The following is a 17,244-nucleotide window of genomic DNA, read 5'->3' as shown; positions in this document are numbered from 1 at the left end:
TAAACTGTCTAGAATATTTAACATGTATTTCTTTCATTTATTACATCAGTGACATGCCTTGGTTTTTGCTTTTATCAGATCCTGTAATTAAGATCAATGTGAATGAGAAGTGTTATACCGGTACATACATTACTAGTTAACAAATGTAAAAATTCAACCACCTTAACCTAGAACTCATGGAACAAAGTTCAGTGTCAGTTGCAATACAATCTGTGCTTAAGCATGGCACCAACTGCATAGCATACATCAGTGCCCTACTGCTAACACTGTAGGAAAGTGTACCCTTTTTGTAAACTAACTGTAGCTTCAAGAAAGGTAATATCATCATAGATTTTCAAACCAGAAATCGCCTTGGAAAATATGTTACATCATGAATTAGAGGAAAAACATAACAAATATGGTGGCTCTACAGTCCACTAAATAACATGTAATGATAGTGATAAATTTCATATAAGGTAAAACAGGAAGAAGTTCAGTGCAAGTTTTAGAAATAATTTCTTTGGAGGGAGCACTGACACATTAACAGGGCACTTTAAAACACAAAAGCACAGATTGAGTCAGACAAGGGAAAGCATGGCAGTGTCCTACAGAGCACTAAAACTATATAACTTAAACATACTAGAGGAAATTGAAGTTTTTGCACATAAAAACAGTAATCCTGAGATAATGTTAAAGGAAGAGAGAGATTTTAGTCCTCACTGGAGTTTCTTAAAATTTATCAAAAACTGCTGGTGGTGTGTTCTCCGGCTATTAGCTGGGCTATCCCTCATGTCGGCAGAGCCAGTTGGGCTGCACAGTAAGCACCACTCCTCCGAGACCAAGGACTCGTCTTAACCACAACATTCTAATTTATTAGTCTAGTTGTTTTAGGCTTTTAATCTAAATCACAGCATCATGTTAAAATGTGTATAAAACTAAAGTTTTGCAAAGGTAAATGATAGCTGATTATAAAGCCAACCTGATGAGTAAAGATAAAGTCCACACTACAAATGCAATTCCAACCATCTCTCTACTAGCTCTTCTATATCTATAAAAGTTTCAGTAAAGTTAGCAGTTGATGCCCCACTTTAGCATAGGTTTGAGACATATCACAAATTTAATAAATTCTAACAACAACATTAAGTGATGCAGACAGTATTATTCACAAAATCTAAGTATAAATGGCAGCTACAGTGCTAGCTGTGTGAGGGCAGTTGGAGAAGAAGCAGGAGTATGAAACTCAAGAGTGACAAAAAGAGATGACATAATTTAAAAAATGAGATGAAAGAAAGAAGAACAAGGAAAGGTATAAAATACATCCAAAACATAACTTCACTTCTTAAATTACAGTCAAAAATTTGTTGTTACCAATATTATTAATTCCAAACAAGACAACAACTAAGAAGAGTCTCTATATCTGTCATATCAATCACAAAAAAGTTACTTTTCACTATCCTAACGAGAATATTGGAGACACACTGATAGAACACAAAAGCTGATGCCTGAATCACATGTCGGTGTCATGAATCTTCTAGTTCTAGTCAATGAGTAGAGTCTCAAACACATATTCATACTGTACATATACTTTATCAAAGTGAGCAGTGGTTTTTTGGAGACCTCCCCTTCCCCTAGCCCTTTCCACCCATCTGTCTTCATGATACTAATTGATAATTACAAAAGATACACCCTAATGTGAATACATGAGAAAAGTGTATATGTTTACCCAAGATGGATTGCATCCTGCACTTCATCAGCTTATCCACATGCTCAAGATTTGTCTCCCTATGACAACATGATAACTGGCGTTCAGTTCCTTTGTTGAAATTTATTCTTTCATCCTGTATACACCTTACCACAATATATTTGATGATATTAATATAAATATAGCCACCTTTAACATATAACAGAAATGCAACTAGTTTGCATATACTTGGACAAACAATATAGGCCAAATCAAGCCTTACACACTAACGGGTTCAGTTCTCACCAAAGAAAATATCAACTTGTCATCGAAAAATAATTTTCTCTACTTCTGGTGTTAACCAAATATGCCAAAAGCGTATTTTGAGCGCCAAACAAAAAGAATGCCCTGTGAAGAAGTTCTCAATCATAAAAATTTGACAATTTATTATGCCTTTGATGTGAAGATAACCAGCTACTTTTAATATGGCTACAGTGTGAAACTTACAAATGGACATCCCATGATGTGCAAAACGAAATTTTGGTCATTTTAAATCGCACACTTCTTAGAAAATTATTGGAGGATATCAAGAGTGCAGAGTATTATGCAATAATAGCAGACGAAACAACAGACATAGCCACCAAAGAGCAATTTAGTATCTGTGTAAGATTTGTTGATGCTTTGCTAGAGATAGGAGAAAGGGCTACACTCAATGTAAAGTACCACAGCTAAGCTCTGTTTGATATTATTATTGACATTTTGAGACTTTTTTTTTTTTTCCTTGGGTTTAAGGGCGCTCAACTGCTGAGGTCATTAGCGCCCAGTCACTGTTGTTAGAGCACATGGAATCTGGTAAAACTCAAGGGGATGGAGGGGACACCAGAAGGACCTGACAAGGATGCAGATAAAATAAGTAAAAAGATTAAATGTCTATGGACAAGCCAGTTAAAGTTATAAAACGCAGAATACGAGCAGCTGCTCGAGCGTCATCAGCTAAAACATCCGGTAAAGTAGATGGCAGGGACAGGACAACACGAAATTGACTAAAACGGGGACACGACAATAAAACATGGCGCACTGTTAATGCCTGACCACAAGGGCACTGCGGGGCTGGGTCACCGGAGAGCAGGTAGCGGTGGCTAAACCGGCAATGCCCAATCCGCAACCTGGTCAGAAGGACCTCCTCGCGCCGAGATGGTCGGGAGGATGTTGTCCAAGCAGTTGGGAGCGGTTTTACTGCCCGGAGCTTGTTTCCTTGGAGGGATGACCAAGTATCCCACAACGACACAAGCCTCTTACATACATCCCCACGAACGTCAGATGACGGGACACAATGGGAGGCTGGCCGAGGCAGGAGGACTGCAACCTTGGCTGCAGCATCCGCAGCCTCATTCCCAGGCACTCCTACATGTTCGGGAACCCACAGAACCACCATTATCAGCGAAAGAATGGAGGGACTGCCGTATCCGTTGAATCAAGGGATGGACCGGATAGGGAGCTCCAAGGCTCTGAAGAGCACTGAGTGAGTCAGAGCAGAGTACATATGATGAATGGCGGTGGCGGCGGGCATACTGAACGGCCTGATGGAGAGCAAAAGGCTCGGCCGTAAAGCTGTAACATTGGTCGAGGAGCCGGTATTTAAAGGTGGCAGCCCCAACGACAAAGGCACAGCCGACACCATCGTCAGTTTTGGAGCCATCGGTGTAAATAAAGGCGTGACCGGCAAGTCGAGCACGAAGTTCAACAAACCGTGAGCAATACACTGCAGCCGGAGTACCCTCCTTCGGGAGTGAGCTGAGGTCGAGATAAATATGAACCGGAGCCTGGAGCCAAGGTGGTGTCGGGCTCTCACCCTCTCTGAAGGTGGTAGGGAGGGCAAAATCCAATTGTCGAAGCAGGCGATGGAAGCGGACTCCGGGGGGCAGCAGGGCAGACACATACAACCCGTACTGACGGTCGAGAGAATCAGCGAAGAAGGACTTGTAAGAGGGGTGGTCGGGCATAGACGACAGCCGGCAGGCATACCGACACAGCAGTATGTCGCGCCAGTAGTTCAATGGTAACTCGGCAGCTTCAGCATAAAGACTCTCGACAGGACTAGTGTAGAAGGCTCCGGTCGCAAGACGTATCCCCCGATGGTGGATGGAGTTGAGCCGGCGTAAGAGGGACAGCCGAACGGACGAGTAGACGAAGCTCCCATAATCCAGCTTCGATCAGACTATGGACTGATACAAGCGAAGCAGGACAGTGCGATCCACTCCCCAAGATGAACCGCTAAGAACTCTGAGGACATTAAGGGAACGTGTACAACGGGCCGCCAAATAAGAGACATGTGGAGACCAACACAGTTTCCTGTCCAACGTGAGCCCTAGAAACTTAGTTGTGTCCACAAATGGGAGAACAACGGGACCGAGATGTAAGGATGGCGGAAGGAACGCTTTATATCGCCAAAAGTTGATACAAACCATCTTTTCTTCAGAGAACCGGAAGCCATTCGCCACGCTCCATGAGTAGAGGCTGTCTAGACAACGCTGAAGGCAGCGCTCCAGGAGGCATGTTCTCTGGGCACTGCAGTAGATCGCGAAGTCATCGACAAAGAGAGAGCCTAAGACATGAGGTGGAATGCAATCCATAATTGGATTGATCGCGATGGCAAAAAGGGCTACACTCAAGACGGAGCCCTGAGGCATTCCGTTCTCCTGGAGGAAGACGTCGGACAATACGGAACCCACACGTACCCTAAACTTTTGATCCGTTAAAAAGGAATCAATAAAAAGGGGCAGGCGACCGCGTAGGCCTCACCTGTGCATAGTGCGGAGGATACCTTCTCTCCAACAGGTATCATAAGCCTTCTCCAAGTCGAAGAACACGGCTACCGTTTGGCGCCTTCGCAAAAAGTTGTTCATGATGAATGTCGACAAGGTCACAAGGTGGTCAACAGCGGAGCGGCGGCGACGAAAGCCGCATTGGACATTAGTAAGTAGCCGTCGAGATTCAAGAATCCAGACTAACCGAGCATTAACCATGTGCTCCGTCACCTTACAGACACAGCTTGTAAGAGAAATGGGGCGGTAACTAGAAGGAAGGTGTCTATCCTTCCCGGGTTTAGGTATAGGAACAACAACGGCGTCATGCCAACGCATGGGGACTTGACCTTCGGTCCAGATGCGATTGTAGGTACGAAGAAGGAAGCTTTTGCCCGCCAGAGAAAGGTGTGCCAACATCTGAACGTGAATGGCATCTGGCCCCGGAGCAGAGGACCGGGACAGTGCAAGCGCACGTTCGAGTTCCCGCATAGTAAAGGGGGCATTATAAGTTTCCAGATTCAGCGAGTGGAAGGAAGGTCGCCGAGCCTCTTCTGCCTCTTTCCTGGGAAGGAAGGCAGGATGGTAATGGGCGGAGCTTGAAACCTCCGCGAAAAAGCGGCCAAAGGCATTGGAGACAGCCACAGGATCAACAAGGACCACATTACCTGAGGTCAGGCCAGGTACCGAGGAGTGGGCCTTAATGCCCGACAGCCGGCGCGTTTGGGGAAACGACGGAAGAGGGAGTAAAACTGTTAAAGGAGCTGGTGAAAGAGGCCCAACAAGCTTTTTTGCTGTCTTTGATGACTCTACGGCATTGCGCTCGGAGTCGTTTGTATTCAATACAATTCGCCAACGTAGGATGGCGGCGAAAGGTGCGTAAAGCACGTCGTCAAGCATGGATAGTGTCCCTACAAGCCTCGTTCCACCAGGGGACGGAAACGCGACGTGAAGAAGAAGTAGTACGAGGAATGGAACGTTCGGCAGCATTGATGATAACAGCCGTGAGTTATTTGACCTGACTGTCACAACTGGGAAAATCGTGGTCTGGAAAGGTCGCCAGGGATGAGTAAAGTCCCCAGTCAGCTTTCAGTATGTTCCAGCTCGAAGGACGTGGGGATGGGGTGTGGTGCAGGAGACGAACGACACAGGGGAAGTGGTCGCTCGAATAGGTGTCAGAAAGGCCATACCACTCGAACCGACGGGCAAGAGTGGTAGAACAGATCGAGAGGTCCAAGTGGGAGTAGGTATGAGTAGAGTCCGAGAGGAAAGTCGAAGCGCCGGTATTGAGGCAGACAAGATTGAGATGGTTGAAGACATCTGCCAAGAGTGAGCCTCTTTGACAGGATGCAGGAGAGCCCCAAAGGGGATGATGGGCATTGAAGTCGCCAAACAATAAAAACGGCGGGGGAAGCTGAACGATCAGGTGCATCATGTCAGCCCGACTAACAGCAGACGACGGTGGAGTGTAGATGGTACAAACTGAAAAAGTAAAAGCAGAAAGAGTAATGCGGACAGCTATTGCTTGGAGTGGGGTGGTCAATGGGATGGGATGGTAATAGACATCGTCCCGAACGAGCAACATGACCCCACCATGAGCTGGGATACTGTCCACAGGGGTGAGGTCATACCGCTCCGAGGTATAGTGGGTAAAGGCAATACGGTCAGTCGGGCGCAACTTGGTTTCCTGGAGTCCAAGGACGAGCGGACAGTGCAGGCTAGTGGGTAAAGGCAATACGGTCAGTCGGGCGCAACTTGGTTTCCTGGAGTCCAAGGACGAGCGGACAGTGCAGGCGGAGGAGCAGTTGTAATTCCTCCCGATGAGATCGAATACCTCTTATGTTCCAATGAAACAACGCCATCGCTAGTCAAAAAGTTGGGGGAACGAGACGGGGGAAGAGCTGGTCACCTCAACGGCCGCGGAGGGCCAGGTTGCGAGGGAACAACGCTACAACCGACGGGAGGCGGATCCGGGTCCATCGACTCGTCGCCAGCTGCGGCTGCTGTCCCTGGTTGTGTAGGAGGGGCAGCATCATTTGCCGACGAAAGGCCAGCTGAGTGCCTGGCAGCAGAGCGTCCCGGCGAAACTGAGGACGGCCAGGAGCAGCGACTCACGGATGGAGCGTCAGACGAAACGCGCCGGGGTGGAGAGGGGGATAGAGACTTCTTCTTGGAGGCCTTCTTGGAAGGCCGAGGAGGCACAGGGATGGTGGGCTGGACCCGAAGAAGGTCCTCACGCGCGGGGTCCGTTTTGGAATGCCGGACCTCAGAAGCTGGGGTCCGGAACGTTTCCCCGATGGACGCCTGAGAAGAGGATCACTTCTCAGGTGGCGTGGGGGGAGAAGGAGGAGGAAGGGTGGCCCCTGGGGCAGAGGGGGTGGGGGCCACGGGGGAGGAGGATTTGGAAGGGAGGGATTTGTGAGGCGGAGGCAGAGCCCCCTGATGGGCGGAGGAGGCGGAGGGGGGACAGGATAGGGGTGAGGATACCGCGGAAGGAGTGGACACAACTGAGGCAAACGAAGTGGTCAATGGCACGGGATGGAGGTGGTCATACTTCTTCGTGGCCTCAGAATAAGAGAGCCGATCCAAAGTTTTGATTTCCTGTATCTTCTTCTCCTTCTGATATGCGGGGCAATCTGAGGATCTAGGCGAGTGGACGCCCAGGACAATTAACGCACCGAGGTGGTGGGGTGCATGTATGTTCCTCACGAAGAGGACGTCCACAATCGCCACAAAGGGGCTCAGCCTCACACCGTGACGACATGTGCCCAAAGCGCAAACACCTAAAACAGCGCATAGGAGGCGGGACGTAGGGTCGCATGTCACACCGGTAGCACATCACCTTTACCTTCTCTGGGAGAACGTCCCCCTCGAAGGCGAGGATAAAGGCCCCGGTGTCGATGCGACGGTCTTTGGGGCCGCGCTGGACTCGCCAGACGAAATGCACGCCTCGGCGCTCCAGGTTGGCCCTGAGCTCCTCATCAGATTGTAGCAGGAGGTCACGATGAAAAATAACCCCCTGCGTCCTACTGAGTGCCAGATGTGGGACAATGGAGACTGGGATGTCCCCTAGGCGGTCGCACGCCTGGTGCGCCGCCGACTGTGTGGCGGAGGTGGTCTTGATAAGAACGGGCCCTGAACGCATCTGAAGATGTCCTCAATGTGCTGAACAAAGAACATGGGCTTGGAGGTGGCGAATGTCCCCCCATCGTTTCGAGAACAGACCAAATAGCGGGGGAAGTACTTCGCCCCAAGCCGGCGGGCCTGTCCCTCCTCCCATGGAGTGGCCAAGGGGGTAAGGGCAGGAGAACCAGAACTAGAAACGGTACCTTTTCTTTTGAAAGACTCGGCCGCAGAGTGACCTGATACGTGGTGATGGTTCATCTGCGAAACGTCCGCCCCGATACCACCCACTCCGACCAGGGGCTCTCCCCACGGGCGCCACCCAGCCACAGCAAGGGCCACCTGGCAGGATGACCATTGCCGGGAGTCCTGCTGCCCCAAGGAGACGGGCATCTACTCCTTGGCCGACGTGGGGAGGGTGCAGCTCAGGTATCGGCAGTACGATCCCTGTGTTGTCAGGGGGCTACAACCTAGAGGGTACATGACGACCCCACCACAACGGGCTGGCTACCGTGCTGGATTTCTGGTGCCATGGAAAGTCCATCATGATCGCTGGTGCAGATGGAGATGCACTATGGGCGTAACTTGGACAACCCATCAGGCGTTTAGGCCCAATTTGAGGAATAGTGGGTATGGTTACAACGCTGGTGCAATGCTGAGTGCCAAGGTCTTAGTGCACTTAGGACCAGTGGTACACCACGTAAGGTGTCCTTCCCCAAAAGGCTCGTACTTCTGTAGAATTTTGAAAAATGGAGGTCAAACCCCAAGGGGGATCATCACATGGAAGGCCGAAACGGTTGAAACTCCTTTTAGTCGCCTCGTACAACAGGCAGGAATACCTCGGGCCTATTCTTACCCCGGACCCGCAGTGGGGACATTTTGAGACAATTTGATTTGCCTACATCTAATTGTAGGGGCCAATGCTTTGATGGTTCAGCTAACATGGCCAGATTATATAATGGTGTCCAGGCAAAGTTTATGGTAATGGAGAAAAGAGCTATGTTTGTGCACTGCCTTGCACACTGTTCAAATCTAACACTAAAAGACACTGTTAAAGCGGTTCCAGAACGTCAAAAGGCATTAAATGTTATGCTGACTCAACATATTTTGTGAGAGATTCACCTAAAAGGTTAGATCTTTTTGCTCACCTGAAGGCAGATGCCTCTACAAATTTGAAACCAATCTGTCCTACAAGGTGGGCCGTAAGATACTTGGCAATGTCTTCAGTTTTGTCCAACTATACAGAACTTCAGGAATTTTTTCTAAATGTTTGAAGAAATGATAATTCAGACACTGGGGCCAAAGCAAACGGCTTTTTGATTAATATGCAGAAATATGATTTCTTTTTCATGTCATCACTTTTGGTAAAACTGTTTGGTCACATTGATACCATAAACATAGCACTACAGAGGAAATCCCTACACTTAGAGGAGGCCAATAATATGATTTCCACTCTTTTAATTTCTATTAAATTTATGAGAAACAATTTTGAATCATTCTCGGGTAAAGTAACTTCAAAATGTCAAGATATGGATGTTTATTCCTCAAAATTACCCCGTAGAAGAGAAGTCCCTAAGAAATACGATGACTCCATCAATTCATCTCTAGAAACATTCAGAGAAGTATGTGACAAATATAGAAGATTGTATTATGAAACAATGGATACATCCATCAGCTTCTTGGAATCACGGTTCAAAACTCAATAATTATGTTTGTAAATCAAATTGAACAATTTCTTCTTGGTGATAACAAACATTCATTCGATATTTTATCTTTCTATGAGTCAGATATAGACAAAGAATGCTTGCTTCTCCACCAAAACATATTTCATGAAATTATACAAAGTAGTGATTCTGCGAATATTAGTTCATTGGATGACATAGTGAAATACGTGAAATTCATACATGTAGTGCTGACAATTCCAGTAACGTCCTGCACCGCTGAGCGACCGTTTTCTTGTCTGTGGAGGGTGAAAACGTATCTTCGTTCTATAATGAGGCAGGATCGTCTTAATGTCATTGCCCTTCTCAACGCCCATAGAGATGAATCAATGAAACTCGACCTTGATGCCATATGTGACGAGTTCATATGTTCTGAGGAGGAGTACATTTGCCATCAAAAATTAAGGTATGTTTCTTCAGCTTTATTTATGTATTTGTTTTGTACCACTACTGACCTATACTCCGACTAAAATGACACTGTGATTGACGTTTCAGCAAGCAGAGGGGTAGGGGCTAGTCGCCAGCCAATCATAGTTTGCATGAGTTTCAGATGTTTGCATTTTTCATTATCCTCACAATCTTTTTTTGTTTCTTGAAAGTTGTTATCCTGTGAGGGTAATTTCCTAAGAATATGATATCATAACTCAAAAGGGAAAGTATGCATGCATAATACACCTCTCTCCTTCAGCACTTGTGTTGTTTCATATAATTCTCATTGCATAGGTCATTTTAGATAGCTTAGAATTTGAGAATGTGATATGGGAATTCCATTTCAGATTGTCTTGTAAGTAAACAAAGCAATTTTGTTTCAGTGACACAAAATTATTTGGTTTTCCAAAGAAATATTTGGTTTTAATAGATTTTTAATTTTGCTGTGTGTGGAATTGTATAGTGGCTCTTTTTTTTCTTTTAAGGGTTAATCAGTAGCTTATTCCTCACAAACCACACTGAAATCTTTTCATTTGTGACTTCAGCACTTCTATTTCCACCTTCAATCAATACACTGGTGTCATCTGCAAATAGGACTGGGTTGGAGTGTCGAACGTGTAAATGGAAATGTGAAGTTATCTGTCAAATGTAGTACCTAATAAAATTATTCTTGCCCCCCAAAAAGTATTTTCAAGTCGGCACCTCTGATGTAAATACTTTTGGATTAAAGGAGAGCACTCACCGAAAACCAGAAGCACTGAGTTGTCAATAGGCACATGCAAAAGAAAGGAAAAAATTTGCAAGCTTTTAGAGTTATCCTTTGACGAGTCAGAGGAAAAACCCGCGCACACACACACACACACACACACACACACACACACGCTTGCTTGCCTGCCTATGCCCCTACATTGACATTGTGCATTGTGGCTGGCTGGGGACGGGGGATGGGGGACGGAGGACGGTAGCAGCTCTGAGGGAGGCAGTCAGTTTGCCAGCTAGGAATGCAGGGAGGGAGGGATGGATGGCAGATATATGTTCTGACACAACTGTAGCAGCCAGTGGGAAGTGGCAGATACTGAAGTAGATATGAATTGGAAAGGGGGGGGGGGTGACCATATGGAAGAAGAGGAAACTGCTGGGGGGAGCATGCAGGGACAGTGGATTACCCGAGATCAGGGTCAGGATGATTACAGGACTGGGTAATGTGCTGTAAGGACAGCTCTCATCTGTGTAATTCTGAGAAACTGCTGGTTGAGGGAAGGATCCAGACAGGTCGGGGGTTGTGAAGCAGCCACTGAAACTGCACAAGTTGTGCTCAGTTGCTTGTTGTGCCACCAGGTGGTCAACTTTCATCTTGACAACTGTTTGGTGGTGGCCATGCATTCTAGTGGACAACTGATTGGTAGTCATACCAACATAAAAGGCTGTGCACTGTTTGCAGCACAGTTGGTACATGACATGTCTGCTTTCACAGGTGGCCCAGCTCCTGATGGGTAGGGTAAGCCTGTGACAGGACTGGAAAAGGAGGTGCCAAGTGGCTGGATTGGGTTGGGTTGGTCTTGCACCTTGGTCTGCCAAGACACCTTACCCACATTCCTTCACAATCTAACACATTTTCTCCCAACCGCTTGACCTGGTCCTTCTCTACCCAACACCTCTCTGATGGCTCCATCCACATGAAACCCAATAACCACCAACAGTACCTACACTTTGACAGCTGCCATCCCTTCCACACCAAAAAATCCCTCCCATATAGACTACCACCCAAGGATGATGTACCTGCAGTGACAAGAACTTCTTTATCCAGTATGCTGAAGGCCTCAGAAAGGCCTTCATAGGCAGGAAATACCCTCCAAATGTTGGAGAATTGATGTTTTACCAGATTCATGATATTCTTGGTACACTTGTGAAATGGTCATATGGGGTAATCCCCAACTCATCACTACCAGTGAGATGCTGTGTCCCACCACTCGTGCACTGCTATAACACTACATTTAAACTCACTTAAATCTTGATAACCTGCCATTGTAGCAGCAGTAACCACTCTAACAACTGCACCAGCCACTTTTTGTCTTATATAGACATTGCTGACTGCATTGCCATATTCTGCCCATTTATGTATCTTTGTGTTGGAATTCGCATGCCTATACCAGTTTCTTTGTCACGTCAATGTATAACTGACATAGCGTAAAGTAACTGAAGTTTACATTCTACATGCCAATACATTAAGTACTCAAATTTAATGAGATAGACATACAAAAATCTCTGAGAATTAACCATCTCCCAAATACATGCTATAGTGCCTTTGCAAAATTCCTGACGCCTCCTGTTATTCCCTGATCACTTTACTGAAAATTCTGGAAAATGCTTCTCTATTACAGCTGACACAATGAAGAATTTCACTCAAAGCAACCTTTCCTATGTGGCAAACTTAAAGCTACATGTGCAAACAAACATTACTTAATTAACCTCCCCTCCCCTTTCCATCCGTCCTTTTACAGATTAAAAAATCTCACATAATATGAGCAAGTTTTTGGGTTAAATTAAGGTAAATCCTTGTATATAGCCAAAGACAAAAAAATATAAACAGTGTGCATGCCCCCCCCCCCCCCCCCCCACATACACACACATGGTTGGCTGATCTGGGGGAAGAGACCAAACCACAAAGTTATTGGTCCCACTGAATGAGGGAAGGAAATTGGCCATGCCATTTCAAAGGGACCATCCCAGCATTTGCCTGAAGCAATTTAGGAAAATCACAGAAGATCTAAATCAGGATGGCTAGATGCACGTTTGAAGTCCAGTGTGCTGGTTTCCATTTGAGTATATTGTCACAACATAGATGCAATGTAGTATGACTCTGATGAAGGTATATAAGCACCGACATGTAGGTAAGGGACTAGTATGGCATTTGTGTCTTTCTGAAGTGCATGAGGTAAATGTGAACTATGGCAACATTGTTACCAAATGCATCCAAACAGGATCTACATGTTGTCATTCTTTTTTTGGCCAGCAAAGAACAAACACCAGCAGACATTCAACAGATAATGAAGTATATTTATGGTGCAGAATGTCTGTTGAAAACCACCACTGTAGAATGGTGGAGCAAGTTCCGTGCTGGTCACAATTAACAATAACACACATCCCCATATCACAAATATCATAATGCAGAAGTTGTGTCACCTCAAGTGGGAGATGTTTGAGCAGTCGCCCTGTAGTCCTGATCTCTACCCATACAATTATCAAGCCTTTGATACCTTAAAAGGCTATGAAGGCTCGATGATTCCTTTCTGATGAGGATGAGTAGGAGACAGTGATGACCTTCTTCATGTAGCATGGCATGGTGTTTTACCAAATGGGTATCTTCAGTCTGTTGCATTGGTGGGATGGAATTAAATAAGATTTCAAAGGCAAACTTCATTTTCTGTCAAAGTCCCATAACAGTAGAAGAAATGTCATTCCTGTTATCAGCACATCTTCTGACCCAAATTTATCAGCAGCTTTGTTTTTATCCAGAGGTACAAGCCAGAACAATGTCACTTGTAACAGTCCAAAAAAACAAGCACAACAAAATCAAAGATTTGCCACTACAAATCTCGTATAGAGAATAACAGTGCCTTGTTTATTTAATTATTTTTAACACTATATGAATCCTTTCTGAATTATCTTGTTAATAATTCCAAACAATAGTGGACCCCTTTACTCCATTCTGAATCATTCAGCTGCAACTGAGAACCAATGGAATTCACACAAATATAATGCAAGCACCTGACAAGTAAAATTTTCACATGGAACATCACTTGTGATACACAACCAAACTGTTCATACTTTAATAAATGTGTTCTGCTATAAAAAAATTAGCATTCAGCTATTTAACTGAAAAATTACAAATATTCCTTGATTGTGCACCTAAGAACAAACCCCATGTTCCTGAAGGAAAAAAAAAAAAAATAATTAAACCTGAATATTCACACCTCCCCCCCTCTTTTCCCTCACCACCCAAGGCTACCTACTTTACTATCAAATGCAAACTTGTGAGACAAACATGGGCACAAGCCTGATGAAAATATGCATAGTCGTTCAATGTGAAATTTGGGGCATATGAAAACTTGGGTTACTCCATGTAGAGCCTCTAGAAACTCTAAGTTCCTTCACACTGAAATTCTTCCCAACATGACCTCAAGTAATGGTCTTAACAGCGCAAAAGACTTGCAATGAAACTTGCTAGGTCAGATTTAAAGAAAAGAGTTACAATCAGGTTCAGGAAGTTTTTAATCTCCAACACATGTTGGACTGGACTTCTATTGACTTAACAATGAAGCAGATTTAATTATTTTTATTATAATTATAATAAAGTTTTCCTGTTACTTCACTTCTTTTACCTGAATGACAATTATTCTATTTGAAATTTATTTGATGTCTTAACATCTGAACTGGTGCTGGAATTTCTGAGAGGACTTCAGTACTATATTATTAGAGTAGAAGAATTAGCTCAGGTAGTCCAGATTGTGGAAATGAATTGGTTTAGCTTCCTTGCAGGAAGCTCTCCGATACATACATGAACTGACTTGGTAAATTAAATAAAATCCTAGAATTTGTGAATGTGAATTTCATCTATACTCCACTTAACTTTTGAATACAAACCCAGTGTCTTAACCCTTTATATCACTAGTTTCCATACCAGAGTCAAGCTTACTGATGGTAAGTTATAGGGCCAGCTGGTAAAAAGAGTAAATTTTACTAAAATTACTATAGTACAGGAATAATTTGCTTAAAATTAATTACATTTTCAGGAACTGTTAATAAACTTATTCCATTCAAACCATATGACTACTTAAAATGAAGTTTTATTGTGATATACTTTCAAGAAATTATGAAAAAGAGTCCTCCGGCACAATATAATCTCTGATGTTTCTAGCAGAACTGTCATGACAAATATATATGTCCATCTTCCTTTGTCTTCCCACTATAGGATGAGGAACAATTACTGCATTCTGTACTGAAGTATTCATTAATCTTGTAAACATTTTCATGTACTGGGTTACACCTTTCCCTTTCCATGAGGAGAGGATGTAGTTTCAGATTTCCTCCAACTTGCTTACTTCCTGGAAAAGATCTTCACAGTTTCCCAAAACATATTTTCCTACATTTAGATGATGAAATTGTGCAGCATTTCAACAGATGACAGGGAAATGCAGTGTTATCTGTGGGACAGCATATGGCTTGCATGTGATTGGATTCCTGACAGTGCAGACAATCGTGTTGCGCGAGTGCATACTCCAGTTCCTGGCTTGAAAACTAACAACTGCCCTGTTTTTCCCTTTCACGTTGTTAGTAACATAATACACAGAAGTGATCATAAAAGGAAAAGAACCAGACTTTTTCTGTGTTATTCAGTTATAACCAAAATATAGAACAAAATATCAGCAAAAACAGTAATTATTTTAGAGTCACTTAAAATGTACGGTTCAGAATGAGTTGAGCAGTTACTTAAATGAAAATTGATCACACAGTGAGATAGTTAAAAATGCAACATTGACTGTGAAAGTAGATATTACATAAAATTTTAAGAGCATTTTTTGTTGTTGAGAAATCAACAGTAATTATTCGTTGTTGTACATGTAAAAAAATTAAGATATTTCTCAACTGAAGCAGTGTACTATACTAACAACTACGTTAACAACAGAAAGTCACTTACCAGACTTTTTTGTGTACGAGTCTGCAAATGCTAGACAATGTATTGCTTCAGAACTTATATTTTCTAAGCTGGACATGCTTGAACTTCTTGATCTTGAAAATGAACTGTCAAGTTTATCTATTTTAGTGTTGAAAAAGAAATTGGGAAAGGGAATGAGAAAGACAGCATATTAGTATCAGTGATGTGTTACATCATAAAAATAATATTCATTAAATATTACACATGCATAAAGAGAAACTCACAAAATAAGGTTTATTTTACTCTGAATTTAATTTACTTGCTTTTCTTTCTATTTTATATCTCTTTTTGTTAACATACATACATATATATATATATATATTTATTTATTTATTTTAAAAAAACAAGCATAAAAGTACTTCAGTTTTCCAACAGAACTTAACTCATGATTAAATCATTCTTATTCATGATGCTGTAATATTCAGTGAAGAAAATCTCAGTAGAAAAACAAAGTTGGTGCAATATGAAAAAAAAATCAAATGAGTACCTTTTTAATGTTAGCATCCAGAACTAGTCATTCTGAATAGAAAGTAGGGAATAATTTATTGAACAAGACTTATGGAACTTTGCAGTGTTTGATCAAATTAATGAATTTTATTTCACTACAAAATATTGACATGAAAAAGACAAAATATTACAGCATTATGAATATTACTACAAGTCTTAAACAGGTGGAATGGTAGCATGCATGAGGTATCATTCAGAGTATGGAATGGAAAGACTGTACTTTAAATGCACAACTCAAACTTACATTACACTAAAAGAAGCAAATGCCATGACATCAAAGCAAGAACAACAACAAAAAATGATATTTATACATCACAACAGTTTAAATGAGTATTTCAAAGCCACTAAATAGTAGCAGGGATAAGCAGTAGGGACCACGGGCAAACAGCGAAATTTTTATGGAATTCTTACAAAATGACTGATAAATAACAGTTACATCAATCAAATCCTTTCTATACAGTCATGAAACCACACATTTTAATGAAAATAATTAAGATTATTTGGAACCAAAAATTATTCTCTTGCAGCAAATATTAAGGTGAAGAAAGAACAACAGGTTCTGCGCAATAACCCCTTTAAAAAAAAAAAAAAAAAAAGTCACTTATGATACTCCACTGGGTAGAACTGTATTAAATGGTTACTTTAATGGGCATTAGCACTTTTACAGCAACTAGACCTCATAAGACAGTATCAAAATACAAGTCTTAGCATTAAGGGCTAACTGCCATTGTAATCTCTCTCCATCACACACATACACACACACACACACACACACACACACACACACACACACACAGAGAGACAGACAGACAGAGAGAGAGAGAGAGAGAGAGAGAGAGAGAGAGAGAGAGAGAGAGAAGGGGGGAGGGGGGGAGGTTTGAGGGCAATTCCTTCTCATAGCATTAATCAATGGGACTAACCCTGTCTAAGAATTATCTTGTTTAGTGTACCAACCATAAACTAATAAAGGAGTGGAAAGTCAAAGCAGAGACTGTTTCACCAAGAGAATAAATCATGTGGAACATTTAAATGTCTTTACTTTCAAATACATACCAATTTTAAAAAGGCCTAGAGTTGCCCATTCCTACCACCATCACAAGTAATAACTATATGCAATTTATGAAACTATGTGAGGTTAAAATTATGTAAAATGTAGAAGTATCTTCATGCACCTTGTGTTGTTCCACAGGTCAGCAATAAGGGACTATGTACATCAGTGTGTCAACATCAAGTTGAGTTTCTCATAGAGAACAGTCAGCAGTAAAAACCACCATGAACATCTAT

At 43.1% G+C, this 17,244-nt stretch overlaps 1 protein-coding gene across 3 annotated transcripts in view; it reads right to left on the bottom strand.

The window, feature by feature from the left end:
• The window catches only part of LOC126183238 (syntaxin-binding protein 5), a 976,467-nt gene that overhangs the window by 126,900 nt on the left and 832,323 nt on the right, over positions 1 to 17,244 (bottom strand). For all 3 annotated transcript variants that reach the window (XM_049925028.1, XM_049925029.1, XM_049925030.1), the window contains exon 15: positions 15,436 to 15,552. In XM_049925028.1, coding sequence (XP_049780985.1) covers positions 15,436 to 15,552 — 117 coding nt within the window. The remainder of the gene's footprint in view (positions 1 to 15,435; positions 15,553 to 17,244) is intronic.

This window comes from Schistocerca cancellata, chromosome 4 (genome assembly GCF_023864275.1).
Source record: "Schistocerca cancellata isolate TAMUIC-IGC-003103 chromosome 4, iqSchCanc2.1, whole genome shotgun sequence".
Classification (NCBI taxonomy): Eukaryota; Metazoa; Arthropoda; class Insecta; order Orthoptera; family Acrididae; genus Schistocerca; species Schistocerca cancellata.
This window is presented reverse-complemented; position numbering and strand designations above follow the sequence as displayed.